Source organism: Lemur catta, chromosome 20 (genome assembly GCF_020740605.2).
Source record: "Lemur catta isolate mLemCat1 chromosome 20, mLemCat1.pri, whole genome shotgun sequence".
In the NCBI taxonomy this organism is placed as follows: Eukaryota; Metazoa; Chordata; class Mammalia; order Primates; family Lemuridae; genus Lemur; species Lemur catta.
The window spans coordinates 22,116,599-22,144,264 of NC_059147.1; the positions used below are offsets into that span (position 1 = coordinate 22,116,599).

General features: G+C 39.9%; 1 protein-coding gene across 1 annotated transcript in view; it reads right to left on the reverse strand.

Annotated features, from left to right (window-relative positions):
- Nucleotides 1-3,054: 3,054 nt before the first annotated feature.
- Nucleotides 3,055-27,666, reverse strand: part of SNTB2 (syntrophin beta 2) — a 79,764-nt gene continuing 55,152 nt past the window's right edge. The window contains exons 5-7 of the mRNA XM_045533389.1: nt 18,390-18,586; nt 9,209-9,393; nt 3,055-6,788 (exon numbers count right to left, since the gene is read on the reverse strand). Of these exons, the coding sequence (XP_045389345.1) occupies nt 6,696-6,788; nt 9,209-9,393; nt 18,390-18,586 (475 nt within the window). The 3' untranslated portion in view covers nt 3,055-6,695. The remainder of the gene's footprint in view (nt 6,789-9,208; nt 9,394-18,389; nt 18,587-27,666) is intronic.

Consider the following 27,666-nt stretch of genomic DNA (forward strand, 5'->3'; position numbering starts at 1 on the left):
TAGGTAGTGGTTTTCCACATGATTTTCTAAGAAACCTCAGGTCTGGTACCAAAAAGGAAACAGATTCTTTGGGTACCAAGATCTCACAATGCTGAACTCATCCAACAGATTGTAAACATAACACCTGAGTCCTATCGTGGAGGAAAAAATCCAAAACCGGTTGTTATAAGGGCAGATTTGCTACAAGGTGAGAAGAGTGTCACCGAGAATGATGACTGTACCAAACCCGAAACTTAGTTTTAAATAAGTTCCTCTCCCCAAATTCTATTCTCAAAACGGAGGTGAAAAGTCTGTGACACCCTCCTTAGCAGGTCCAAGATGGAAGGAAAGGACTTCTTCCAACCTAGGAGGAGCAGACACTTACAAGACAATACTTAGGTGTGCTGGTTTCAGTAATATACAATCATTAGCACCTGATTGTCAAAAGGGTAGGTTTAAAGTAAAGACCAAGACATTGAAGGAATGCCTAATTTTTGTGCACAATTCCAGGACATTGGAAAACAAAGGGGAAGGACCCCATGTGATTATGTCCCCTATTTCATTCCAATGACAGACAGCTTGGCTACTTTCAGAGCATGTCAAGGGACGTTGCCTGAAAAGGTGACCCTAGTGATAAATGGAAGGCAAGGTGGATAGAAAGGGACTGTTACTTTGTGAAACTTACAGGAAAATTCAATCAACCTCTTACTTTCTTTAGGTGCCCTTTTCACTGAGTTTTAATGCCAGAATATTCCAGAAAAAATGGAATTTTGCTAAGTTTTAAACATCTTCCCTATGCTCTATTGTTAGGGGAGAAATACCCCGTCTACCATGTGTATAAAGACTTCTAGCAACTGAGATGCTTAAGTGGTATAAGTGTGGAAATGAATGCGTTAGCAACACTTAGAGGGCTGATGAAATACGCATTCACCTTTGCTGTTCATAGTTAAAAGAAGCATTTTTTAAAGAAGACTTCCATTGATCCACTTTGGGCAACAGAGCTTAATTCTTGTTTGTTGTGATGTATCTTGCTAAGGATGTAGCGTTCTGTTTTCTTTCCCAAACTGAAGTTTAAAGTCCTTTCACATTGGTGTGGATGAAAGCCTGGGCATCCCTTTAAACATTTTGCAGTTGGCCAGATCTAGACAAGCAGAATTGTCAATTTTATACTTTGGTAAAAATATGAAGTGGTACTGAACTGTCAATTGATAAACAGATGGCATGGTGTGACTGAGAAGGCAGGAACTTTCTTTTGGACCCTTTGGAATGCCTGGTGCAGAACTACATATTAATAAATATTAATTAGATGAATACATGAATTAATGTCATTAATTAGTCTTGCCGTTTCAAAGTTCCTCCAAGTACCCAAAGAACCTTTTGTGTATTCATAAGAGACTTCTATTGTTTTGGAAGAGGTGACAGCTAAGAAGCATGTGTCAATGGCATGGAGATAAGATTACTGAGCCTGAGAAACATAGTGAGACCCTGTCTCTAAAAAAAAATATGAAGAAAATTAGCTGGGCGTGGTGGCGTGTGCCTGTAGTCCCAGCTACTCAGGAGGCTGAGGCAGGAGGATTGCTCAAACCTGGGAGTTCAAGGCTGCAGTGAGCTATGATGATGCCACTGCACTCTAGCCCAAAACTGAGAAAGGTACTTACAGGACTCAGAAATCAGAAATCTAACCAGGATTCCTAAGCTTACAATATAATGAAGTATCATTTCTCTGTTACATGTCTGTAGTTTTAACCAATCTATTTTTAAAAGGGCAATTCAGTGATTATGGCTTATCTGGTAGATTTTTGTTGAATATAATCAAATGTTCGAGGGAGAGCAAAAATAATTTGCAAAAGGCATATTTATGCATTATGTTAAATGTGGATTCCCTTCTAAAATTAGAATATGCTTCAGTTCAGTCACCCAAAGTGGGAAGGAAGTATAGAGGTGGCAAGAGATCAAGCTCAAGTTTATATTGTGAAATAACTGAAGATCTTGTTAAAATATTCTTTCAAGGCGGGGCGAGGTGGCTCACGCCTGTAATCCTAGCACTCTGGGAGGCCAAGGTGGGTGGATTGCTCGAGGTCAGGAGTTCAAGACCAGCCTGAGCAAGAGCGAGACCCCGTCTCTACTAAAAAAATAGAAAGAAATTATCTGTCCAACTAAAATATATATAGCAAAAATTAGCCAGGCATGGTGGCGCATGCCTGTAGTCCCAGCTACTCGGGAGGCTGAGGCAGTAGGATCGCTGAAGCCCAGGAGTTTGAGGTTGCTGTGAACTAGGCTGACACCACGGCACTCACTCTAGCCCGGGCAACAAAGCGAGACTCTGTCTCAAAAAAAAAAATTATTTCAAGTTAATACATAATAACCATTCTAGTTGGCAGCTGAGCTAGCATCAGAGAGACAAGAAAACAGATGTGCTTTACGTGCCTTAACCTTAACTTGAAATATCTGTCCTTTAATAGGACAAACTTGTATCACTGATCTGTCAGATTTTTTTTTAAAGAGAAAGGGTTTCAAATCAGCCACTTAAGCAGTCTGTTACTGGTGTAAAATAAATTCCACTTAATATCATTACAGCATAGGAATAACTACATTGGTCAAATAGATAATCCTGATATACAACATAATTATTTCAGAGCTGTCATCAAACGTTTACTGAATATGTATGTATCCAGCGCAGGGAAAGACACAGCTTAAGTGCAGGGAGGAGAGGACTGCTAGTATTGGTTTTTAAAGACAGGATGTGGAAAGTCAAAATAATTCTAGATTACCAAGCGATTAAAGTAAGGGCATGGAAGGAGAATGGTATGTGATGAGATTCCTATACTTTCATTTTCAGTGGGAAAAGAAAAGCCACAACCACTGAAATTTAACTGAAAGTGATTTCCAAATTCAAAGTAGAATATAATATCATACATGATATATATCTGGCATATAATATCATACCTGATGGATACGTAAAAAGAATGACTATAGTCAAATTCAACTTAGTTTAAGCAGAATCCCAAATTTAAATGTCTCTCATCACATAGATATTTGATCTAATCAGAGCAATTTGCTACGAGACCAAAGAAACCTGGCACGTATTTTACTTTATTAGGGATTAAAAAAAAGACCTTTGGCTTTCTAAGCAGCCATTTCATTCATGGCATCAGCAGCCGATGGCAGCCACATGGAAATGTATGCTGGATATTTGGAGGGTTTAAATATTATGTACAGTCAATAGCTTATAACCAGTGAAAACAAGAACATAATTCAGCATAAGTGTCCAAGATAAGATACAAAAAAGCAGAAAGTGCTCGAGTCTACAGGTCTTCCCTGAAAGTTTCAAAAATGTCTAACTCTAAGCAGGTAGGGCTTTTAATAGAATTTGCATAGCAGCATACAAGGTAATTTGCATTAAAAATATGAACAGAGATTCTTCCATGGCTTTGGAAACAAATATATCCACATGCATATAAGTTAAGCAAGAAGACCTGGAGTTTCTCACAAAACTAAAAAAAAAAATCTGTCATAACCTTTTCTCACTCTTCTATTAGAACCATTTACAGCAAAACCTGTTTCTGAAAGAAACAGAATCTTGTCCAGATTCCACACAGCTTAATTTTTTTCCCCCAAGAATAAATTCTGGGTTATCAGCTAAGTGCATTTTTCAGCTGGAAAAATCTTTACCATTCTGCTTAGGAGGATAAATTAAGAAAACAGTAACAATGTTAGCCATTTGTTGTTCATATTTTTCTACTTATAAAAATATAATAAATAATCTCTCCTGCCATGCAATGATTTTCAGTAACAAAGTTTGTGAGAGTACAGATGATAAAAACAGGCACTACTTAGACTTTCTTCTAGCCTAAAAGGTGCGAAAACATGGCTTTAAAATAGGTGAAGGAAATGTAACATTTTGATTGCCTGTACATGTTCCAATTATTGAACCTGAAACTCTTATCTACTAGGTAGGTGAGTTTACAGTTATAGCTGTCTAATAAATACTGCATAAACATACATGTAAGTATTTCTTCATATAAAATATTAGATACTAATTTCCGGGATAGGTTCATTTGATGACTTCAAGAAAGGACTTGCCTTTTTCAGAAAAAGAAAAACCTAGTCTTTTTCTTTTGTTCCTTTCTATTTCTTTTTATAAGGAGAGAAGTGTCAGGGCGAGAGGAGGGGGACTTGTCACACACCAGTTGGCTGCTCACAGGTGTCTGTGTGGAATGTGGAGAAGATGTCTAGGCCCCAGGTGTCGGGGGGCAAAGGAAGTGGCCCATCTGAACTGGGGACACTAATGTGCAGCTTGCTTTCCATTCTACACACAGAAGCTCACAACACTCACAATTTTCCTAACGCAAAATGAAAAGTTAGCTAGTTGTATAAAAGGTGAAATATTAAAAATGCCCATTTTTAGTTAAAAATGATTTGCCATATTTTGGCATCTAAATACACAATATTTAATATGTACTTATCAAGGTGTCCCATTGTTTGGAAAGCCCACAAACACACTTAATTGTCACCCATGATTGGAAAGCTGTTAATGTAAAACAAGTGGCTTACGGGCTCTTGCTCTTGGGCAGCTAGTGGACAAAGGAAATCTCCCATATACTTGCATTTCACATCACGACTCAAAAGATGCTATTAATAAACCCTACGGACCTCAGTGCTATCCGTGACAGTTCAAGCCTGAGCAAAGCGAGCTGAAGTGCACACAGGCCCTGCCTCTCCTGTTCACGTTGTAGTCACACCAACTTTACAGATCGTCACGTAACTAATAAGCAGGTGGCTCAGAAGTTCCCCTGCAAATCTCAGTGACTCAGCCTTTCACGTTAACACAGAAAACCTCCACCAAATGGCTTTGTCGCTGAAGTCCGTGAACACGTGGTTCAACATCTCACATTATTAATGCTTTCACTGCAGAGGGTCCGAATGTCTTGTCTGAGGGTACTATGTGTTAAAATTCTGCTTCTAGAAATCATAGCTGGACCTTCAAGACATTTCTTTCCTGCCCTGAATTGAAAATTTATCTCAGATGGAACCCATCTTTAGGTTTATGAATTTTCAAAACATAAAAAGCTCTTGAAAGACCTTGTTGTCTAGATGTTAATTCCAGTTTTAAGTGGATCAGATAATTCATTTTTGGAACTTCAGTTAGATGATGGTGGGGCAAGAATAGGCATCTCTCCCAGCCTCTGCCTAGTGCTGGTCTCACCGCACACGTGGAAGGAGGACTGACTCGCGGGGGAAGACAACGAGGTCACAATGTCTACCCAGCACTCTCCCTGCTCACCAGTCTGTCCTTTCATGTCCCCCACCCCACCGGCCAGTCTGCACTGACGCCACAGGCTTCTGTTTTGCATACATGGTGTGTCCTGTTCTCTCCCCGCCCCTTGTGGAGTGCCACCCCCCACCCTCCAGTGCTCACGTCCTGCTGTGGCAGTCTGGACAGATCTAGTACATGAGAGCTTCTCCTAGACTTTTCTTCAGAGAGCATAAGCATCCAAATCAATATTGCCTTTGCTTTCAGATCCAGGAACTGTACTAATCTTGACATTTTACATAGATAGTATACTATTTTGTTGTCAGATATCTACCTCTTCCAAAATTAGGAAAAACAAACTGAGTGTGAGTCTCCAATACCACAAAATCGACAATCTTACTGCTACTGTGTCCTCAGGATGACATCTGGCTGGCAATGCTTAACAAAATCTTCCTGAAAGAGATCTGCCCACTAGAAAAGATGCCGTTGAGGAAACCCACCTCAAAGACTATTTCTCAAAACCAGGATAGGTGATCTCCCTGGAACGGCAGTGATACCCAGTTACTCAGATGCTGACGAATAAAGCTCCACTAACCCTAACCAAAGGCACATTTGGTAAGCAATAAAAAATGGCTTAGCCTAACATGAGGATTTTCTTTTAAAATAAATCTTATTCCCTGGCTCCTACCAAAGATAAAAATCAGAAAAACCTAAACCAAGCGAAACTTTTATTTCAAAGCAGTGGTTTCCAACTGGCTTTTCAAGGTGGTCCCCACCAGAAGGGGAGTGGAAGGCAAGGCAACCAAAGTTTGCAAGTTCTAAGTCCTAAGACAGCGCTTAAGAGTGGCAAAGCTTGTGATAAGGTGGGGATGGCCAGGGTGGGATGTAGTGACTGCCAGGACAGATAGAAGAACCCTTTGGTGACGCAACTGAAGGACTTCCTAAGGTGGAAGGAGCTAGTGAGGACAGCAAACTCCACCAGGACATGTGGCCTACCTGGAATGACCAGGGAGCGACTTGCTGCTGCAAACTAGCACCTGGGAAGGGACAGTTGTCCTAAACAAGAGAGCAAGACTAAGCCCAAAACAAATCCTACAGGAAGAAGAAAAAGAAAACAACTCTTGGCTATTAGGTTATGTCTAAAAAGGGAAACACAAGAACCATCCTTTTTAGCAGGGGAAATAAACCTAATTACTTATAAACCACATAATGAAACAAGACAATGAATCAACAGCTTCATTTTGGAGCGTACTGGAGTGCTAGCATTTCTGGCCAAGGTAGGATCAACCTTAAACACAGGGCTGGTTTAGCAGTGATTTGCAGGTCCTTGGGAAGGCACTGTGCTGGAGGAGAGAGCAAAGAGCTTTTTGTGCTTTTTTTGTTTGTTTTTGTTTTTGGAGTTGGAAATACTTCTTGTGACAGTCAAGGCTCTTTTCTGATTTTTTTTTTTTTTTTTTGCTGCTCAGACAAGCAGTCCCATACGAGTGACTTTGGCTGACAAGAACGTGTGCAACACAAATACGATCGGCTTCGGACAAGAGTGCAAGTCCATGGTCTGTGGAGAGAGGACATTATCACCACCATATAATACAATTTAACAAAGATGCCAAACAAGCACATTTAAATGTGGTGTTCTACTTCTTAGAAAGAACTTGGATAAAGAGTGTACCAGAGCTATGCTAACTCTTGGGAACTTAAAGCCACAAACAAAAGTATACTATGAAGGAAGGTTATTCTGTGTCATAATGCAATAGTGGTGTGAGATTTCACATCCACGATTAGGCGGTGTACTGCGTTCCGCCATGCCTGGTAGGAAGAGCTGAAAAGTGGATTTAAAGAGGAATAGCCCATATGGAGACCATTAATTGTAATTATATTCCTGGGGGAAACCACAGCAAACTCGGCGGAAGCATGACCACCTAAGGGCGTGATTTTTGAGACCCCTTGTTAGGTTTGTGATGGGAATGACAAGTCTTGAGGCTAGTTAGGAAGGCCAGTTAACCTCTCCTAAGCACAGAACTCCAGGTGAACAGCTGCCACGTGATGGATCAGGAGACTTGGGATGAGGCGATAGGAAATATGTAGCCTGCCTTTGGCACTGGTAACAGAGACCAGGAAGGGGACACGGTTTAGTGAAGTATGGCTTTTAAAGAAAACAACTTATTAGTAACATAGATTATAAAGCACTAGTTTAATCACTAAACTTTGTGTAAAATTAAATGTAAAGCAGGGGCTAAAAATATATAAATAGCCAGGAATAAAACAGGGGTTAAAAATATATAAATAGCCAGGAATAATCTAATCCCTTGCTTGCTAAACGGCAACTGATAATAATAACTGGCTAATTTAATAGGGAAGAATTTTTTTTTTTTTTTTTTTTTTGAGACAGAGTCTCGCTCTGTTGCCCGGGCGAGAGTGCCGTGGTGTCAGCCTAGCTCACAGCAACCTCAAACTCCTGGGCTCAAGTGATCCTTCTGCCTCAGCCTCCCAAGTAGCTGGGACTACAGGCATGTACCACCATGCCCGGCTAATTTTTCCTCTATATATTTTTAGTTGGCCAGATAGTTTCTTTCTATTTTTAGTAGAGATGGGGTCAGGGTCTTGCTCTTGCTCAGGCTGGTCTCAAACTCCTGACCTTGAGCAATCCTTCCGCCTTGGCCCTCAGAGTGCTAGGATTACAGGTGTGAGCCACTGTGCCCTGCCTATAGAGAAGGATTTAACTCTCACTAATGCCCCAGGCGTTTGTAAAGCCCTGGACCATTGCTTATCCATAGTCTCCTATGTATGTACATCATTTAAGATTTCTGCCAGGTACAGTGGCTCACACCTGTAATCCCAGCACTTTGGGAGATGAAGCAGGAGGATCACTTGAAGCCAGGAGTTTGAGACCAGCCTGGGCAACACAGAACCCCAATCTTTACTAACAAAAAGAAATAATTAGCTGGGCATGGTGGCATGTGCCTGTTGGAAAGCTGAGATCGGAGGATCCCTTGAGCCCAGGAGTTTAAGGGTGCAGTGAGCTGTGATTGCACCATTGCACTGGAGCCTCGGTGACAGAGTGAGACTCTGTCTATAAAAAAATAAAATAAAAAATAAGATTTCTAGAGCTGGATATGGAAATCTGGTACTATCTACACTGATAGTCCCAGCTACTCAGAAGGCTGAAGTGGGAAGGTTGCTTGAGCCCAGGAGTTTAAGGCCAGCCTGGGCAACATAGTGAGATCCCATCTCTTAAAAAAAATTAAATAATCAAAATAAGATTTTTTAACTGCAGTTTTCTCATTTGGAGGTTAAACTACAATATCTTTAAGATATTTCAGTTCTAAAATTTCAAGATTGGATGTATCCAAATGTACATCCATTGTGACTATGTCATTAGACATAAGATTTTGTGTGTGATAAGACTTGAACTGCTGGCTAAATATTGATAAGAGCAAAAAAGTACTACTGTACTCCTTTGTCATGACTTATTATTTTGGATGTGTGACATATTTCTCTGGTCTAAGAGGAATCATGACTTACTGTTGATATCTCCTTTAAAGAACAAGAAGACCAAAAAAAGATGAAGGCTGTGTGGATATATGTTTCTTTTTTTCTGATCAGCAGAGTTTCTATAGCAACCATGTCATTCTATTACTCAACTCTTACTCCAACAAACTGCTGGTAAGACCAATGGACAGAATTTATTAAAGTTTGCCAGCTTGAGTATTTTACATCTTATTTTTGATAAAAGCCTGTTTCTTACAAGGGCTATTTATTTCTTTTTAACAGTCAAACAAAACTTTAAAAAGAGAATGGTTTCCTAATGTGGAGAAAGAAAAACAATAAAAACCCAATGCCATCTTGGAAACCAAAGGAAAACATCCTGGCTCCAATAGAATGTCAGTCCATAGTTTTCTATATAAGAAGTAAGAAGTGATGAAGAGGAAAGAGAATACCTATTAGAATAAAGATGTTTTCCAGAAACACCCTTACCAGTTCTCCCTCGGGACCACCAAAATCCAGATACAGATTTCGGATGCCGTCATCAGCTGACATTTTCAGCCTTTCGAAGGGGTAGCGGTACAGCATGCTGCTGGAGCCTCCGTTCTCCCTGGAGATAGTGAACCCATTTTCATAGTGGATAGTGAGTCTTACCTCTTGGCCGTTTAACATGCAGCCTGTTGAAGATGAGCAAAAGACATCATTAGTAAAGTTAGCAAGTATCATAGGATTCTTCTGACTTCAAAAAAGGAAAAAGAATCTCTTGAGTATGTGTGATGCCTAACCTCCATGGAACCTCCTAACGTGAGTTTTATGCGGGTCACTGTTTTGGTTAACATCTTGATTGAAACGAGGCAGAAATGACCGAAACTCTCCTTGACATCTGATTTAGTTCAATTCACTGAGTCTCCCATGAACGCTCATGCTGGCAAGTGTGTGCGGACTGTGTGTGGCACCGGAGAAGTCACGGGCATGGTCCCTGCTCTCAAGGACTTCATAAGTGCATCAGCATAAACACAAAATCCCCCTGTAAGGTACAATGTACAGGACACGACTAAACACCAAACTGAATAAAGGCGCAGTCAAGGAAAGATCTCCTGCAGGAGATGGGAATTCAGAGAGGCCCTAAAGAATAGGTAAAACTGGATAGGCTGGGAAGGATATTGGACAAGAAGAAGGAACAACCAAAGGAGCAAAGGCAGTGATACCCTTCAGGGGCAGTGACATGGTTTGGTTGGTATTTGGGAAGAAAATAAAGATAATGTTTATCAAAGTTAAAGGCTATACTCGGCAAAAGTCATACACTCAGTCTTATCAAAGACACAATTCAGGCTGGGCACAGTGGCTCACACCTGTAATCCTAGCACTCTGGGAGGCCGAGGCAGGTGGATCGTTTGAGCTCAGGAGTTCGAGACCAGCCTGAGCAAAAGTGAGACCCCGTCTCTACTAAAAATAGAAAGAAATTATCTGGCCAACTAAAAATGTATATGGAAAAAAATTAGCCGGGCATGGTGGCGCATGCCTGTAGTCCCAGCTACTTGGGAGGCTGAGGCAGGAGAATCGCTTAAGCCCAGCTGTTTGAGGTTGCTATGAGCTAGGCTGATGCCACGGCACTCACTCTAGCCTGGGCAACAGAGGGAGACTGTCTCAAAAAAAAAAAAAAAAAAACAACAAAGACACAATTCAAAGGACACATCTAAACTGAAAGGATATAAAGAATTTTGATCATTGAGACTGGCAAATGCCATGTATCAAAACTGTTGAAGTCCCTGTTTCACTAACATTTGGGTACAGTTTTGTTGTTACTATAGGGCTATGAGCCAGAGACCCTCTGAGTCTTGGGAATTAACACAGCCTTCTGTGAGCTGAACTTGAAATCTCCTAAGGATCAGAGCTGAGCTACGCTTGATCACTTTAAACAGAAAGAATGGTTTCTGAACAAGCAAATCACATACCCAGACCCCTGTGTTCTTTCACTGGCTTATGCAAAAACATTCAGTTAGTTAAGGCAGCTGGTGTGTTTAGGAAATAGCAAAAAAGAGTAATTGTTAAATATTTTCAGTGTCCCTCTCAGCACTACTCAGAGTTTTGGACAATGGACTTTGAATGTTATGTAATAGTTACCCTCAGAAAAGGAATATTGGGGGGTAAACACGGACAAAGTTAACCACCTGTAGGAGTAATCCAACGCAATCTGAATGGCTGAGGGGTTTGGAAAAATAGCCAGACCTCAACCAAAGCAACCAGGTACAGTTTTCAAGGGAAATCAATTGTATTACCATGACTAAAGCCATACCATAGTCAAGGGAGCTGAGGGATCAGTTCTAGTCTAGAATGGCGAAGCTCAAAGAGCAAGTCCTTGCAGCACGGGCTGGAGCAGGCACGATGCAGGTGGGTGAGCGTCCCTGCTGCAGGTGTCACCAGTGGAGTGGGATCAGGCAGTCACAGCTGGCCAAGGCAAGCCAGTGGCCCCCAACAAGATGGTTGTACAATGGATTTGTTAAGTGTTCTGTTTCAGATCGTTTCCCCTTAGGAGGGACGGAAAGCAGCGCAAATGTCAGTGTGTATATGTGTCTGTGTATCTTAAAAAACAATCTTGTTTATGATTACCTCAACCTTGAAAAGGAGAAGTAGCGATCATACTCAATGTGTTTTGGTCTAGATACTGAGTTTAGTTTAAAACTTGTAATTAATAAACCAGGTGCTTTTGAATGAGAGCACTAGTTAAACGGTTTCTCTCTGAACGTTCAGTAGAGCAGTTGAGGCAATGCCACCGCCCACACTCACCTGCAGAGGGTCTTAGGACTAATGAACCAAAGGGAAATGAGCCTTCGACTCCGACTTAACGACTCTGTGTGGTGTGTGTGTAGGGCAGGCACCTGTGAGAAATGGCCCTTTCCTGATGCGACAATCTGGGGCTTATTAGCAAAGGTCTGAGCTGTGGCAGGTGGCTTATTATGTCGTGATTCAACCAGGACACTTTCAGATGCCTATAAATCCACTGTCCACCCAGATTTATACATAAGTCAGTAAAAAATTGAATACACTGATTTTTGCCTAAAAGGGTTGTTACTAGAAATATACAAAGACACACATTAGCAGCACAATAGCAGATACTGAAGTGTAAAAGAAGAAAAACTGTTTTTGAGATAATCAAGGGAGGGAGATAAATAAAAGTCAGCGCTGGGCTCCGCAGTGGGTGCTTCGTGGTCCTTTTGTAGAGTACAGCGTGGGTTGACGTTGGTGGGCAGAGCTGAAGATGAAGGAAGCAACTTCCCTATTAGCCTGGACCCAGAATAATCAGAGAATACATATGAAGATTGTCTAGTGGAATTGTGAATTGTGTCTTGGTTCTCTAGTTTGTTTGTTTAGTAATTCATTTTTTTGTTGTTGTTGAGACAGAGTCTCACTCTGTCACTCAGGCTGGCGGGCAGTGGCACTATCATAGCTCACTACAACCTCAAACTCCTGGGCTCAAGTGATACTCTTGCCTCAGCCTCCTGAGTAGCTGGGACTACAGGTGCTTGCTACCTTGCCCAGCTAAACTTTTTATGTTTAGTAGAGACAGGGTCTTGCTCTTGTGCAGGCTGGTCTCGAACTCCTGAGCTCAAGCCATCCTTCTGCCTCAGCCTCCCAGAGTGCTAGGATTATAGGCGTGAGCCACCGCACCTGGCCCTAATTCATGTATTCTTATTTCTTGAACTCTCAGCTCCCACAGGGCAGCAGGGAATACGGGGAATCATGACCAGTGCACACTGAAAAAAAATTGTTTGGAGCACTTGTTATTGCCAGACAGTGTTAGGTGCTGGGACATACAGAGCTGAATAAGAAATCATTTGTGTTGGGACAAGTGAGAGAGAAAGAGAAGGAAACGGGCACAGTGGGAGGGAGAGCTGTGACAGACAGCTGGACAGAATGGCGTAGTGGGGAGAGAAAGGGGGAACAGAGTAACTCCAAGGAAGTAGAAAAGACTCAACAGAGGTGCTGTTTCAGTTGAGTCTTAAATAAAAATGAAAATTCTAACAATAGCCACTTTGAGGGTGTACTGTGTGTCAGAATTAGTTGTATATACATGACATTTTAAGTCATCTAAAAATTAAAATAATAAACTTTCAGGGCTTTTTGGGAAAATTATTACTAAATATTATGCCAAACAGACATCCTCATCTCTTAGTCATTTCATCCTTGAGACCTACTCTGTTAACCACTCGTAACCTGGGGCAGGAGTCAGGGACAAGGCAGTGATCAGGGAGGAGGAGGGGGGGGTGGAGGAGCGAGGGCTGCATGTGACAGACCCCTAGAGATCAGGAATTGCCCAGCTAAGACCAATCCTACCAAACAGAGTACTCTGATGAGAATTTCCCTGTATTGTGAATGATCTGCACTTCCCAAGTCTCTGATTTCACCTTTAAAGTTTCAATTATTACATTTTTTGTTTTCTGTTTAAGTTTTTAAATTATACTCATTTTAAAAATTGCTTTATTGAGATAGAAATCACATACCATCAATGAGTTCACCCATCTCAAGTGTACAGGTCAATGGTTTAGTATATTCAGAGTTGTATATATCCATTTATTTTAAATGAACATGTGTTAATTAAAACTTTTCATGCCCTAACCAACTGAATTAGAATCTGTGCAGGTAGAGCTTGCCCGTGGATTTCCAAGCATTTCTATGGTGCAACAGGCACACTGATATTAATAGGAACCACCAATAGTAATATTCGATTTGGGGTATAATTCCTGATGATTATAACTTAATTGGGTAAATATGGGACATTGGAATTGAGACAAGAGGGCCAGATTTGGGCCCCAGCACAATCCGTTATTGTTGGCCCCAGACATCATGGGACATCCTTAGGCTAAAATTCTAATACTTCTCCCAGCTTCTCTGTCACATTATATTGTAAATTCTTTATAGTGATGGTTTTGGTGTATGGGACTGATGGCTCCTTAGGTAAAAAAATAAAAATTGTTTCCTGATTACAAGCATAATGTTAAAAATCCAAACAATGTAAAAGCGGCCTACAATTATACTAGGAGTTAGGGTTGGAGAAAAAGCCAGGGGTGTTGATGGAAGAAATTACTCAGGGGGAAAAGGCAGTGGCCGCTTCAGCAGCTAAGATGGGCCTGCCCCTCTCCCCCCATCCTCTCCTGTCTCCCCTCTGTCCTCTCCCAGCCGAAGGCTGACCCCTCCACCTGTGCTTTGGCTCGCATCCACCCCTACCTTCCCAGAAACCATACAAGACTGATTCCTCCTTCTTCCTCTTGCATTTTCAACACCTCCCTCTAAATCAGATCCCTCCCATTCACTTTTTTTTTTTTTTTTGAGACAGAGTCTCGCTCTGTTGCCCGGGCTAGAGTGAGTGCCGTGGCATCAGCCTAGCTCACAGCAACCTCAAACTCCTGGGCTTAAGCGATCCTACTGCCTCAGCCTCCCGAGTAGCTGGGACTACAGGCATGTGCCACCACGCCCGGCTAATTTTTTCTATATATATTTTAGTTGGCCAGATAATTTCTTTCCATTTTTTTTTTTTTAGTAGAGACGGGGTCTCGCTCTTGCTCATGTTGGTCTCGAACTCCTGAGCTCAAACGATCCGCCTGCCTCGGCCTCCCAGAGTGCTAGGATTACAGGCGTGAGCCACCGCGCCCGGCCCTCCCATTAACTTTTTAAAATGTTCAAGTCTCTCTCATTATTCTAGTTTTAGTGGGCATGTTCTATTAATTTCAGCCTAAATCATCCCAACTGATACACAGAACCCTATGGACCACTCCTCCCCCCGAAATACTCTTCCTTTGGCTTCCCTGGCCCTTCCTGTCCCATCAATCATGGTTTTCCTTCTGCTCTGTCTACTACTTCTCAAACTCTTAAGTGGAGGGGACACTGGCTTTTTCAGACCACGGGGATGTTGTTGAGTATAGTGACATACATTAAAAATAACTTTCAGCCAGGTGCAGTGGGTCACACCTGTAATCCTAGCACTCTGGGAGGCCGAGGCAAGAGGATCACTTGAGCTCAGGAGTCTGAGGTTGCTGTGAACTAGGCTGATGCCATGGTACTCTAGCCCAGGTGCCAGAGTGAAACTCTATCTCAAAAAAAAAAAAAAAAAAAAACTTTCTAAGGGGCTCTCTAGTAGTAAAGAAATTTAATAGAGCTAGGAGGAAAAACAGCTCACTAACTAATCAATCAATCAGTATTACACCAAGGTGAGCACCAGTGAATACAACCTATCTACTTTGTTATGTCTTTTTAAATGAGAGGCTGCTGTGGTTACCAGGGTGTAATGGGGGACAAAGAACCTAATGACAAAGACGTTGTATGCTGCAAATCCTGTTTCTGCTGCTCTGGGTCTAGTTACTTGGTAGGAGGACTCTGGAGGGCTCCAGTGTGGCCAGCAAGTTCCCTGGCCCATCCTTCTAGCAGCCATAGGACCGTATGTCACCCAGAGCACCCCAGGAGGGAGTAGGTCTCTGGTTCAACCTGGCCTGACTGCCCAGGACTGTGTCAGAGAAAGGCTGGGGCAGCGTTCCCGGTGACTGCGTGTAGGGATACCCCAGCCCGTCACGCCCAGGGTTACAGAGAAGAACACGAAGCTGTGCTACTCTTCTAGCTATTTGGTCAAAAGCCTAAAGTAGGTGTTACTTATTTTTATTTCTCTTATTACAAAACACAACACCTGATAAATGTTAATACTCAGTAAATAATTTGTTGATTTAATGAATTAAGAGACTGATCCTGTATGTCCTTCAGGAGTTTAATTTGGTCATAAGAATGGGTCATCTAGACATGGCAATGCTGGGGCTCTGGTTTTGAAGTCAGAAAAGACACCCATTCACGTCCCAACACACTAACACCAGTGCCCGTATCTTAAACATGGAGGTGGTAACATTTGCCTCAGAGGATCGTGTGAGGCTTAGATGATACTTATCTCATTTGTGCCTTATGACAACCCTGACACAACACCGATTCTTTGTTTCTGTCCTTCCTACTTTAAAGGCAGATGCTCTGCCTACCTTAGTACATACTCTTGTGCTTTTACTAGCTATACAAAGAAATATTTGCCAAATAGGTGAGTAAAAAGGGATTCAACAGAATTTCTAATATAAATACTTTATCCATTTTTTTCACTTCTCTCAGATTTTCTGCATATTTATTAATGTAATTCCTACCTATACTTATTGCTCCGTACAGAAATAGCAAGTACCTTCATGAAGTTCTTGTATAATTTTAAAACTTTAATGGCTTGAATAATTGGTATGATGAAAATAAGCCTTTAAAAGCATACTTGTTAAAGTACAAGCAACTATAAATGTACATGTATTTTCAGCTACTGTGACAAATGGAAAATGCTTTTATATACCTGAGGAGGCTATTTTCTGCCTACTCATCTTGAAGTTCATATTTGAAAGAAGGAAAAAGTCCTTCTATACCAGGATTGCTAATCAGTTCCATAACTATATAAAAAGGTTTAAAACTAAGTGAACATTATGAAGATCATTTATTGCATTTACTGGTCAAATTCGGTAGGTATTCCCTGAAATTTTTCTAGATGGCTAAACTGTAACCAAAACAGGTAAGCGATGAGCAACAGAGCTTGTCTTTTGGTCAATTTCCTGACTTTCTTTAAGCCACAAACATCTGAATATGTGGTACAAGCAACAAGTGTGGTTTTAATAAGGCTTTCTGACTCTCCCAACAATGTAAAAGAGGGTGGAAAAAACGCATCTGAACAACATGCCGGTTGATGTATGTATGTGCACATATGTGTGTGGATGTGCATGCTAAGACGAAGTATACATGTGGACACATGCACATATTTTAAAGGAATGCTGGCTCTCAAAGTGGTTTACCCTTCAGCCAGTTTAATATATCTGGCAAAGCTCTAAATACAGAGTGACTAATAAGTATATCAGTTGACTTGAATTGTAGAATACAGCTGTGAGTGAGAACAAAAAAATTTAAAAATATAAGGAACCAGCTGGCCCTGTGACTGGGTAGATTTTTATTTCTTGCACTAGGAACTTTAAAGAAAGAAAGATGAAACTAAAAAATGTTGAAAATCTAAGTTGTACTCTTCATTTTGAGAAGCATATGCCTCTGGATTCTTAGTTTTTTAGAGATGGGATCTCACTCTTGCTCAGGCTGCTCTGAGCTCAAGTGATCTTCCTGCCTCGGCCTCCCAGAGTGCCAGGATTACAGGCATGAGCCACCGTGTCCGGCCTCCTCTAGATTCTTGAAGCTTGCACCCCAGATGCTAGTGAAGGGCCCTATGAGGGTGCTGGCCTGAGCTGTCAAAGCATCACAGAAAGCACAGTCTGATCAGAGTCCTGCCGCCCTTAATGTGGTGACCAAATTCTGTCCCTCCCCGGAGAAAATGTGCAGAGACAGGATGTCTTTTGTCAAAATGCAAGATAGGGTCTTGTTTGTCATTGGCGTCATGGCTTGAATCATCACTGGGGTTGTGAGGAAAATATCAGGCAAGTTCTAAATAGTTAAAGAATTGTGTCATTTTTGACAACATTAAAGAAAACCCAAAGGTGAGCTGTGGAAGTGCTACCTTGTAGTTCTAAAGCCATGGCGATCCCTTACTTTCCAAAAGGAACAGAAAGAAAGATAATTCACAAGAATTGGTGTTCTTGAAACATTTTTTCTTTTTATGTAAAATCTCATAAAACCAGGTTTATAAAATAAAATACATGGAAATCAGGCGATCAAAATTAAGTAAACCAAGGTAGTCAAGGTAAATGAAACCATGTTAGAAACTGTAACTGTGCCTTCATTTTCAATAGTCTGGTTTTGTTGAAATGAAAAGCAATTTGAAAATGTATACATATATATGAAATGATACATCAAATTCATAAAGACTAGCCACAAGAGGGCGCTTCCCCCATGGAAAGAGACCACCAAGCTTATTTCTCCCTTAGATGCTTATTTAAGTGTTGGCCATACATTTTCAAACTTTTGAAGAGAAATTCTGATTCTAAATCCTTTATTTTTCTATAGCCATAAACTTGCCAGATACTCATATTTCAAGGGTGTCTCTCCAAAACTTAATTAACTAGAGAGTCAATGTATCTAATACTTGGTAAATTAGTCCTCGTTAAATGACGAACTGTAAAAACGCCATGCTGTACATAGGGTGTTATCTGCTTAGAGCCATGTAGGAGGCGTAGGAAAATGAAACCAGGTTTCTTTCCATCATCATCACTTCTAGCTGCTATATTTTAGTACCTTTTTAAGTCTGGTACATAAGATAATGGGTTTATTTTAAAACAGATTAAAGTATAGTCATGTATTCTGTTTAAGTAAGTCATGTCACTTACCAGGGATACATTTTGAGAAGTGCATCATTAGGCAATTTTGTCATTGTATGAACTTCATAGAGTACTTACACAAACCTAGATGGTACAGCCTACTCTACAGCTAGGCTGTATGGTACAGCCTATTGGTCCCAGGCTACAAACTGGTACAGCATGTTACTATATTGAATACTATAGGCAACTGTAATACAATGGTAAGTATTTGGGTATCTAAATATAGAAAAGGTACAGTAAAAACATAGTATTATAGGCTTATGGGACCACTGATGTACGTGTGGTCAGTCATTGACCAAGAAGTTGTTAGGTGGCACACGACTGTATTACTGTTAGAAATGAAATGTCAACATCTCTACCTAGAGAGACTTCCTTGATCAGCTCAGCAGCAGCATGGCAGCCCTGAACAAGTATCCTGGTCCAGGTCGACAGATCTCGGTGTGTCTCCACCCTGAAGAGATGCATCTCAATGCCCTGCCGGGAGCCTGTCCTAGTAGCAAAGGTAAGGTCAGATCCAAGTGAGGGCGATCGACATCCGGAGCCAGAATGAACCAACCTAGGATCACAAACAGAGCAGAGATCAAAAGTAATTACTGCATTATCAGACGAAAATGTCAGGAATTTATGTTCCCTGATGAGCAACTTCTCCAAAAACTGCTGCTGGCTTTTATATTTCAAAGCAAGATTAATAAGGTAGATACTATTTGGTTTTCTCATAAAATGACCCCTGGTGTGACAGTCAGACAAGATACTGGGCTGGACAGACCATGCCCCAATTTCCCATAGGCTCCTTCATGCTCCCAGGACGCTACGCCTATAAAAAAGATACCATTTGGTTAGTAGGAAATTATCAATAATAACTTCAGAGAGAAAATATGCTTCTGAAAGAAAAGTGGGTAGGAACTGCATTTCAGCCAGTGAGCACCTATTCTGGGGTGATGGAGAGGGGTTGTAGCTAGTAAAGACACACAGCAAAAACAAACTTGAGTTTTATCTTAAAAATCCATGCTGCTTATGCCTTTGACTGTAGAATTCTTTGACCTAAGAAGAAATGTCCTGTGAATAAAATGATTCCAGAATAAATAAAACTGTCTTTGTTTGCAGATTACATGACTGACGATATAGAAAAATCCCAACGAATAGACAAAATAAACAAACCAAGAAAACTCCTGGAACTAATAAGCAATTACAGCGAGGAGGCTGCAGGTTAGTATACAAGAGTCAGTTGCTTTGAACTATTGAAATCTGAAGTTAAAAATACAATGCCATTTATATCAGAACCATAAAAAATATGCAGGCCTAAATCTAACAAAATATGTACAGGATCTGAGGAAAACTACAAAACTTTGACAGAAATCAAAGAAGATGTAAATAAATGAAGAGGGCAGGTGCGGTGGCTCATGCCTGTAATCCCAGCACCTCGGGAGGCTGAGTGGGGAAGATTACTTGAAGCCAGGAGTTCGAGATGAGCCTGGGCAACATCGGACGATCCTGTCTCACAAAAAAAAAATTTTTTAAAGTTAGCTGGAAGTGGTGGTACATGCCTGTAGTCTTAGCTACTCGGGAGACTGAGGATCACTGGACCCAGGAGTTGGAGGACACAGTGAGCTATGATTGGGCCACTGTACTCTAGCCTGGTTGACAGAGCAAGTTCTTGTCTCTAAAAACAAACAAATAGATATTTCATGTTCATGGGGAGGAAGACTCATTAAGGTGTCAATTGTTCTCAACCTTATCTACAGATTCAATGCAATCCCAATTAAAATCGCAGTAAGTTATTTTGTAGATACTACTGGCAAACTGATTCCAAGTTTATATGGAAAGGCAAAACACCCAGATAGCCAACACAACACTAAAGGAAAGTTGAAAACCAGTACTACCTGCCTTTAAGACTTACGACTTGCTAAGCTACAGTAATCAAGATGGGCAAAACAGACAAAGTGATCAATGGAACAGAATAAAGAGCCCAGAAAGAGACCCACACAAATACAGCCAACTGATCTTTGACAAAGGAACAAAGGCAATTCAATCGAAAAAGAATTTTTTCAACAAATGGTGCTAGAAACAAGTAGATATCCATATGCAAAAATAATTGATCTAGACATAGACTTTACACTTTTCATAAAATTAACTCAAAATGGTTCTTAGACCTAAATATAAAACATAAAACTATAAAATTTTTAGAAGACAACAGCGGAGAAAATCCAGGTGATCTAAAAAGATAAAACAAAAACACAATCCATGAAAGAAAAAATTGATAAATTGGGCTTCATTAAAAACTTCTAATCTGCAAAAGCTACTATTAAGAGAATGAAAAAGGCCAAGTGCAGTGGCTTACGCCCATAATCCCGGCACTTTGGGAGGCCAAGGCAGCAGGATTGCTTGAGGCCAGGAGTTCTACACCAACCAGGAGTTCTCTCACCACCTGCAACACAGTGAGACCCCATCTCTACAAAAAATTAAAATTACCTGGGTGTGGTAGCACTCCTCAGTAGTCCTAGCCACTTGAGAGGCTGACACAGGAGGAGCGCTTGAGGCTAACAGTTTGAGGCTGCAGTGAGCTATGATTGCACCATTGTACATACAAAATTTTAGACAAAAGGGAAAGAACACACTTGTTATAAAAAGTACTGTTAATGAAGGCTGGGTGCGGTGGCTCAAGCATATAATCCTAGCACTCTGGGAAGGACGATCACTTGAGGTCAGGAATTCGAGACCAGCCTCAGCAAGAGTGAGACCCCATTTCTACTAAACATAGAAAAAAGTAGCTGGGCACAGTAGCCCACGCCTGTAGTCCCAGCTACTCGGGAGACTGAGGCTCGAGGACTGCATGTCCCCAGGAATTTGAGGTTGCAATGAGCTATGATGAGGTGACAGAGTGAGACTCTATCTCCAAAAAAGAAACACATTTTAAAAATCCCTTCAAAAACTAACTGAAAAACTTTCCACAAAGAAATCCGCCCAGATGGCTTTGCTGGTGAATTCTACCAAGTATTTAAAGAAGAATTAATGCCAAATCTTTTCAGACTCTTCCAAAATTTAGGAAAGAAGAGAATACTTCCTGACTCACTCTATGAGGCTACCAACCCTAACACCAAAACATCACAAGAAAACTACAGACCAATATAATCTTGTGAATACAGACACACAAATCCTCAATGAAATACTAGCAAATTGAATCTGGCATTACCACACAGGATTTATCCCAGAAGTGACAGGTTCGTTTAACATCCAAAAATCAATTAAGGTAATACACCATATAAATACAATAAAGGATAAAACCCACATGATCATTGTTACAAACATGGGAAAAGCATTTGACAAATCCAAAACCCTTCCATAGTAAAAACAACAAACATGGAATAGAAGGCAACTTCCTCAACCTGATAAAAGGTATGTATGAAAAACAAAACATCCTACTTAATGGTAAAAGATTGAATGCTTTTCCCTTCAGATCATGAGCTAAGCAAACCTGTCTACTTCTGCCCTTTCTATTCAACATTATACTGGTACTGGCACTTCTAGTCAGGGCAATTAGGTAGGAAAATGAAATAAAAGCCACTCAGAAAGGAAAGGAAGTAAAACTACCTGTTTGCAAAAAATGTGATCTTGTATTCATACATGGGAGGTCCTAAGGAATCCCATAAAAAACTAGGACTAATAAATGGATTCAACAAAGCTGCAGGATACAAGATCAAGATACAAAACTGAGGCTAGGCATGGTGGCTCACTCCTGTAATCCCAGCCCTTCGAGAGGCCAAGGTGGGAGGATTGCTTGAGGCCAGGAGTTCAATAGGCACCACAGCAAGACCCATCTCTACAGAAAATTAAAAATTTAGCTGGGTATGGTGACGCATGCCTATAGACCCAGCTACTCAGGAGGCTGAGGCAAGAGAAGCACTTGAGCCCAGGAGTTTGAGCTACTGCACTCCAGCCTGGACAACAGTATGAGACCCTCTCTTAAAAAAAAAATGAATGTACTGATTGTATATGCTAGAGATGAACAATCCAAAAAGGAAATTAAGATAATTTCATTTACAATAGCATCAAATAAAAAAAGCTTATGAATACATTTAAGAAAAGACTTAATTTTTTAAAATTAAGAACAATTAATAAAACTTGGATTCTGAAAACTATAAATCAAAGGCCTAAATAAATCAAAAGATATCCCTTGTCATGAAGTGGAAGTACAGTGCCATCTTGATCCACAGATTGAGCACAACTTCTCGAAAAAGAGCAAAGCAGAGGATTCACACTTTCTGATTTCAAAACTTAGCACAAAGCTATAGAATTGAGAGTCCAGAATTAAACCCTCACATTCATGATTAACTGATTTTTTGACAAGGGTGCCAAGGGAATACAATGGGGAAAAGAATAATCTTTTCAATGAGTGGTAGTGGATATTCACATGCAAAAGAATGAAGTTTGACCCTTACTTCACACCATATACAAAAGTTAACTCCAAATGGATGAGACTGAAATGTATTAATAGTAGCTAAAACTATAAGATTTGTAGAAGAAAACATAGTAGTAAATCTTTGTCAATTAGGTTAAACCTTCTTAGATGCAACACCAAGACTGATAAATTGGGCTTTATCAAAGTATAACTTAATAAAAACAACCCAATTATAGGGCAAAAGACTTGAATAGATATTTCTCCAAAGAAGATAACACAAACGGCCAATAAGCACATGAAAAGATACTCAAAATCTATCATGAGGAAAATGCCACTCAAAACCACATGAGATACCACTTCAAACCCATTAGGCTATAATCAAAACCACATAATAGCAAGTGCAGACAAGGATATGGAGAAAATGGAACCTGCATATACTGCTAGTGAGAAGGTAAAATATAAAAGGGTTAAACACTTCCATATGCCACAGCAATTCTATTCCTAGGTATAGATCCGAAAGAAACAAATATTTACTCATAAAAAAACCTGTATGTAAACATTATAGCACCACTATTCATGACAGTCAAAAAGCAGAAATAACCCAAATGTCTATCAACTGATGAATGCGGTATATCTATACAAATAGAATATTATTTGGCCATAAAAAGGAATCAAGCTGTGATACATGCTACCACATGGATGAACCTTGATAACATTATGCTAAATAAAAGAGACCAGACATAAAAGGCAACAAAATGTATGATTCCATTTATATAAGATGTCCAGATTAGGCAAATCTATAGAGATAGAAAGTAGGTTAGTGGTTGCCAGAGGATTGGGGAGGAGGTAACGGGTTTCTTTTTGAGGTGATTAAAGTGTCAATATTGATTGTGGTGATGGTTGCACAACTTAAAATCCATTAAACCTTTTATTTAAATGGTTGAATTGTATGGTATGTGACTTATATCTCAGTAAAACCACCAAAACCCCCTCAAAAAGAGTGAAGTATACATGTGGATAAACCATAAGAAAAGTAATTTTCCTAAGGTCATTAGACAATTCAATATTTTATTTCATGACAACCATTTAATCTATTCACTTCTTGTATTTTCCCATTTTTAAGAAGTGTTAAGTAGATCCGTGTAACAGGACAAACATACTACATACCTCATTTATAAGAAATCAGCAATGTTTTCTATACAGAATTTTTAATAACTTGGTAATGAATGTATACCTAATAGAAATAAATTACTTGTTCTGAGCTTCACTATAGGCTGTATACCTGTAATTGTCTATAAATTTGCTGGTTCTTTTCTTCATTCCCCTAAGAGTAATCTGGGCAGGGCAAGAGGATATGGAAGAGACAATGGATGTTTCTCTCCATTTCCTTTAGTTGTCAGGGAGTCAGTATTGGTTCAGATAAGACAGGCAAGAGTGACTCTTTCAAGAAGGCAGTTTCTTCTAATCTACCAGCTTGGTTCAGCAAAGTTAATTACTGTACTCCTCAACTCTGGCTGTGTATTAGAATCACCTGGTGCTTAGCCTGTAAAACTCACTAATGTCTGGCTCACATCCTTAAACAATCAGATTTAATTGGTCTAGGGTGGGTCTCAGGCAACCTTATTTGATTGTAAGGTGTAGCCCTAATTGAAAACCACTAACCTAGTGGTTTACCAACTTTTTGATCTGAGGACCCCAACTGTTAAAAACTACTGAGTACTCCAAAATGCTTTTGTTTATGTGGGTTATATTTACTGATATTTACCATTAATATATTAGAAATTTTTACATTTTCTCATTAATTCATTTAAATATAAAAAACCTGTTACAAGTCAATTTTTATTAAAATATTTTCCAAAAAAATTTAATGAATAGCATTGCTTTACATTTTTATAAATCTTAATCTCTAGAATAAAAAAAAATCTGAATTTGTACATTTGCTTCAGCATTCTGTTGCATTATCTAGTTACAGTGTATGAAGAAAACCCAGCCTCACACAGATATGTACTTGGAAAGGAAGGAGTATTATAATAGCCTTTTCAGATAATTATGGACAGCCTCTGTCAACAGAACCTCAACTCAACAAGCGGTTTCATAAAAGTTAATTACAATGTGGAATCTGAAACTTCAATAAAGTTTCTGTATCATTTTACATTAAAAATCAACTGGTGTCTCTTGCACTTTGAATGGATCTTTTTAACCTATGCATGATTTTATAATATATCATGTATCAGTCATTTGGAAAATATTTGTTCACTGAGTTATGCAGATTTTCCAAATGTTAAAAACATTTCATTATGAAAGATTTAAAAAATCACATTTGCTAATCTCACCACTTCTTAGAAAAATAAGTACTAGAAAGCTGTCAAGCTCATGGTAGTGGATACAAGTTTCCCAGAATTCTAACTTTTGCTTGGAAGCTAGAATCTTATAATAGGCAACAAATACAATTGGTGTTTTCCTTAAGTGAAACTCACTGTGGAGAAAATGTCTGTCAAATACCCAAGAGTCCGACTAACCATAGTTCATTAGTCACTCATTCTTCCAAGTAAAAAATGGTGTTTCCATGAAAAAAATCAAGTTCAGCTCACAACTCAGTCATACATGTGCTTTTCCTTGAGACAATGATCACACTTTGTTATGCAGAAGAAATGCTCTGAGTGCTTCCCATTTCATCAAACAGAATACTAAGAAGATGACTACTCAAGGGTCAAGATTCAACAAAATAAATAATTTTTACTACTTCAACAAAAACATTTTAAACTGGCATTTTCCCCCCTGCAAGTCTGAGTAGGGAAGGATACAATGACTATTAAGTTGGGTTTCATTCATGCAAAGGCGCCTGCAATTTTACCCACCCTCAGTGCAAATGTCAACAAAGTGGGGGAAAAAAAGCAAATAATATCTATGAAAATAGCTTTGAATTCACAAACCTCCTGAAAAGGGGATCCCCAGAGGTCCATGAAGTATACTTTGAGAACTGCTTTACTGAGCTGACTTCCTGTAGAACCAAGATGCCGGTTAAACATTGGCTATCTCAGAAAGAGTTAAATAAATTTCACAGTTACTCCACATACGATCCAAGTAAGACAGAGTGTTGGGAAAAGTTACGGGGGATTCTACCATATTCAGTTAGATTGCTAATCCCAAAACAAACATTAAAAAATACAAAGTCGAGGAGAATTTTTTCCTACAGATTTGATTATGAAATATTTGGCAAAAGGAATCTAATTCAAACCAGCTGTTGGACTCTTGCTGAGCAGTGGTTGGTTAGGACACACTGCCAAAAGGCCCCCCTTTGGTGGGGAGGCCACATGAGCTCATACAAAGGCATTCTTGAAGCTTTTGCCCCAAAAGCCCCATAAGCACAACACTACTCAATATTCCACACTCTAAAGTAGCCACACTTTAAGATCTTTTTCTCTTCCAGTCAAAGAAAGTTTATAGTAAAAGACTACAAAATCCACATCCTGCAAAATCCACAGCACCTATAAAACCAATGTGCCTTTCTACCTGTATCATATATCTGGCTTTACTCTCAAGCAGTGCATAAAATAAAAATTCTCTTCATTTATCACTTTCATGTTTTACTTAATTTCTCACCAACCTGAAATATCAGCTATTAAGAAAACACATGCACACACACAGCTTTGGTTTCCAAGAATCTGTAAATGTGGAGTCCAATATAAATGGTAACTCATGTTAATGTATATCACTCTGTTATTTGACATTTAATTATAATTCTTAATTTATCAGGGATTATCTACTTTTGTAGATAATCAAGGTCTGTAATTTCTTTTCCTTACCTATGTGTTTATGCTATGTTTTTTAGAGAAGTTAAACATTCAGCTCTTCTCATTACACCCCTGTAAATCTCTCTCTCCCCACACTAACAAGATATAAGCACACCACTTCCTGGCCTTGCCTCCTACTGCAGGACACCTGGTCTGGTACTCTCAGTGGCTACCCCACCCAGCTGGTTGTAGAGGATGATTAAGCCCCACTTAATTCTATTGTGCAGTGACTTCCACCAATTCCACCTGGCCAACGTGGCCACATGGAAAAACTAAACCTCTCATCTGCCTGTCATTTTTGATCCTAATCCACCAGTACTTCCTGAACAAGGAGTAAAGTATTCCTGCTGTTATGTTAATTAAGTTTATTAAGAAACAACATGTTTAAGGGCTGGGTGCGGTGGCTCATGCCTGTAATCCCAGCACTTTGGGAGGCCAAGGGAGGAGGTTCGCCTGAGGACAGAGTTTGAGACCCGCCTAGCCTAGGCAACAGAGTGATCTCTACAATCAATCAATCAATCAATCAATCAATAAATCAGCCAGGCATTGTGGCACTCACCTGTAGTCCCAGCTACAGGGAGGCTAAAGTAGGGGGATTAGTTAAGCCCAGGAGTTCTAGGTTACAGTGAGCTATGATCGGGCCACTGCACTCCAACCTGGGTGACAGAGCAAGACCTTGTCTCTAAAGAAAAAAAAATGGTAGTAATTCTTTCAGGACAAAAGAGCCCTGCAGAAAGACTCAGTCAATGGGATTTCAGTAGCCACTGTACCCAGCATGACTTGGAGGAATTGAGGGCATACCTCATTAATTCTGAGGCTCAACAAATCCTTTAACTCTATTCTGTGATCTAGGAGCTCCAGCTCTAAGTTACAGAGATACTCCAGGAAGGCTATGTGAAAATTATATTTTTATAAAAAGAATAATACATATAAGGGAACTTGGCAAGTTGAGAGAAATCCTATGTGAAGTAAAAGTCTTCCTGTCATGCAAAGAATATTCTTCCTTACAAGAATCTGTCTACTCAAAGCAGAAAACCCCCCCATTGTTCCCCGTGGAATATACCAGATGGTTCCGTCATTTAGGTCTTTTGACTATCAAATACTTTTACTGTGGGGCTCCTTTTTAATGTGTAGTTTTTGAGTGATTGTTGTAGTTGTGATTCTTTTTTAAGTCCAAATAAAACTGAATTGGAATATATTTTCTATTTCATAGATACTATCCCTTAAGATATCCTGGCCCCCAAATCTAAATTTCTCTATTCTTTTCCCTCTCAACCCCCCACATCTGGCATGCTAGAAACGTCCTGTAGCTTCAGGCCAAATCAATGTTTACTTCACATAATCAAAATTATGTGCTTTTACATTAGAAAGAGAAGTTGAAGAATACTTGGGCTGAGTTGTGTGTGGTTTATCCACAGTACCACATTCTGGTTCAAATGATTTCAT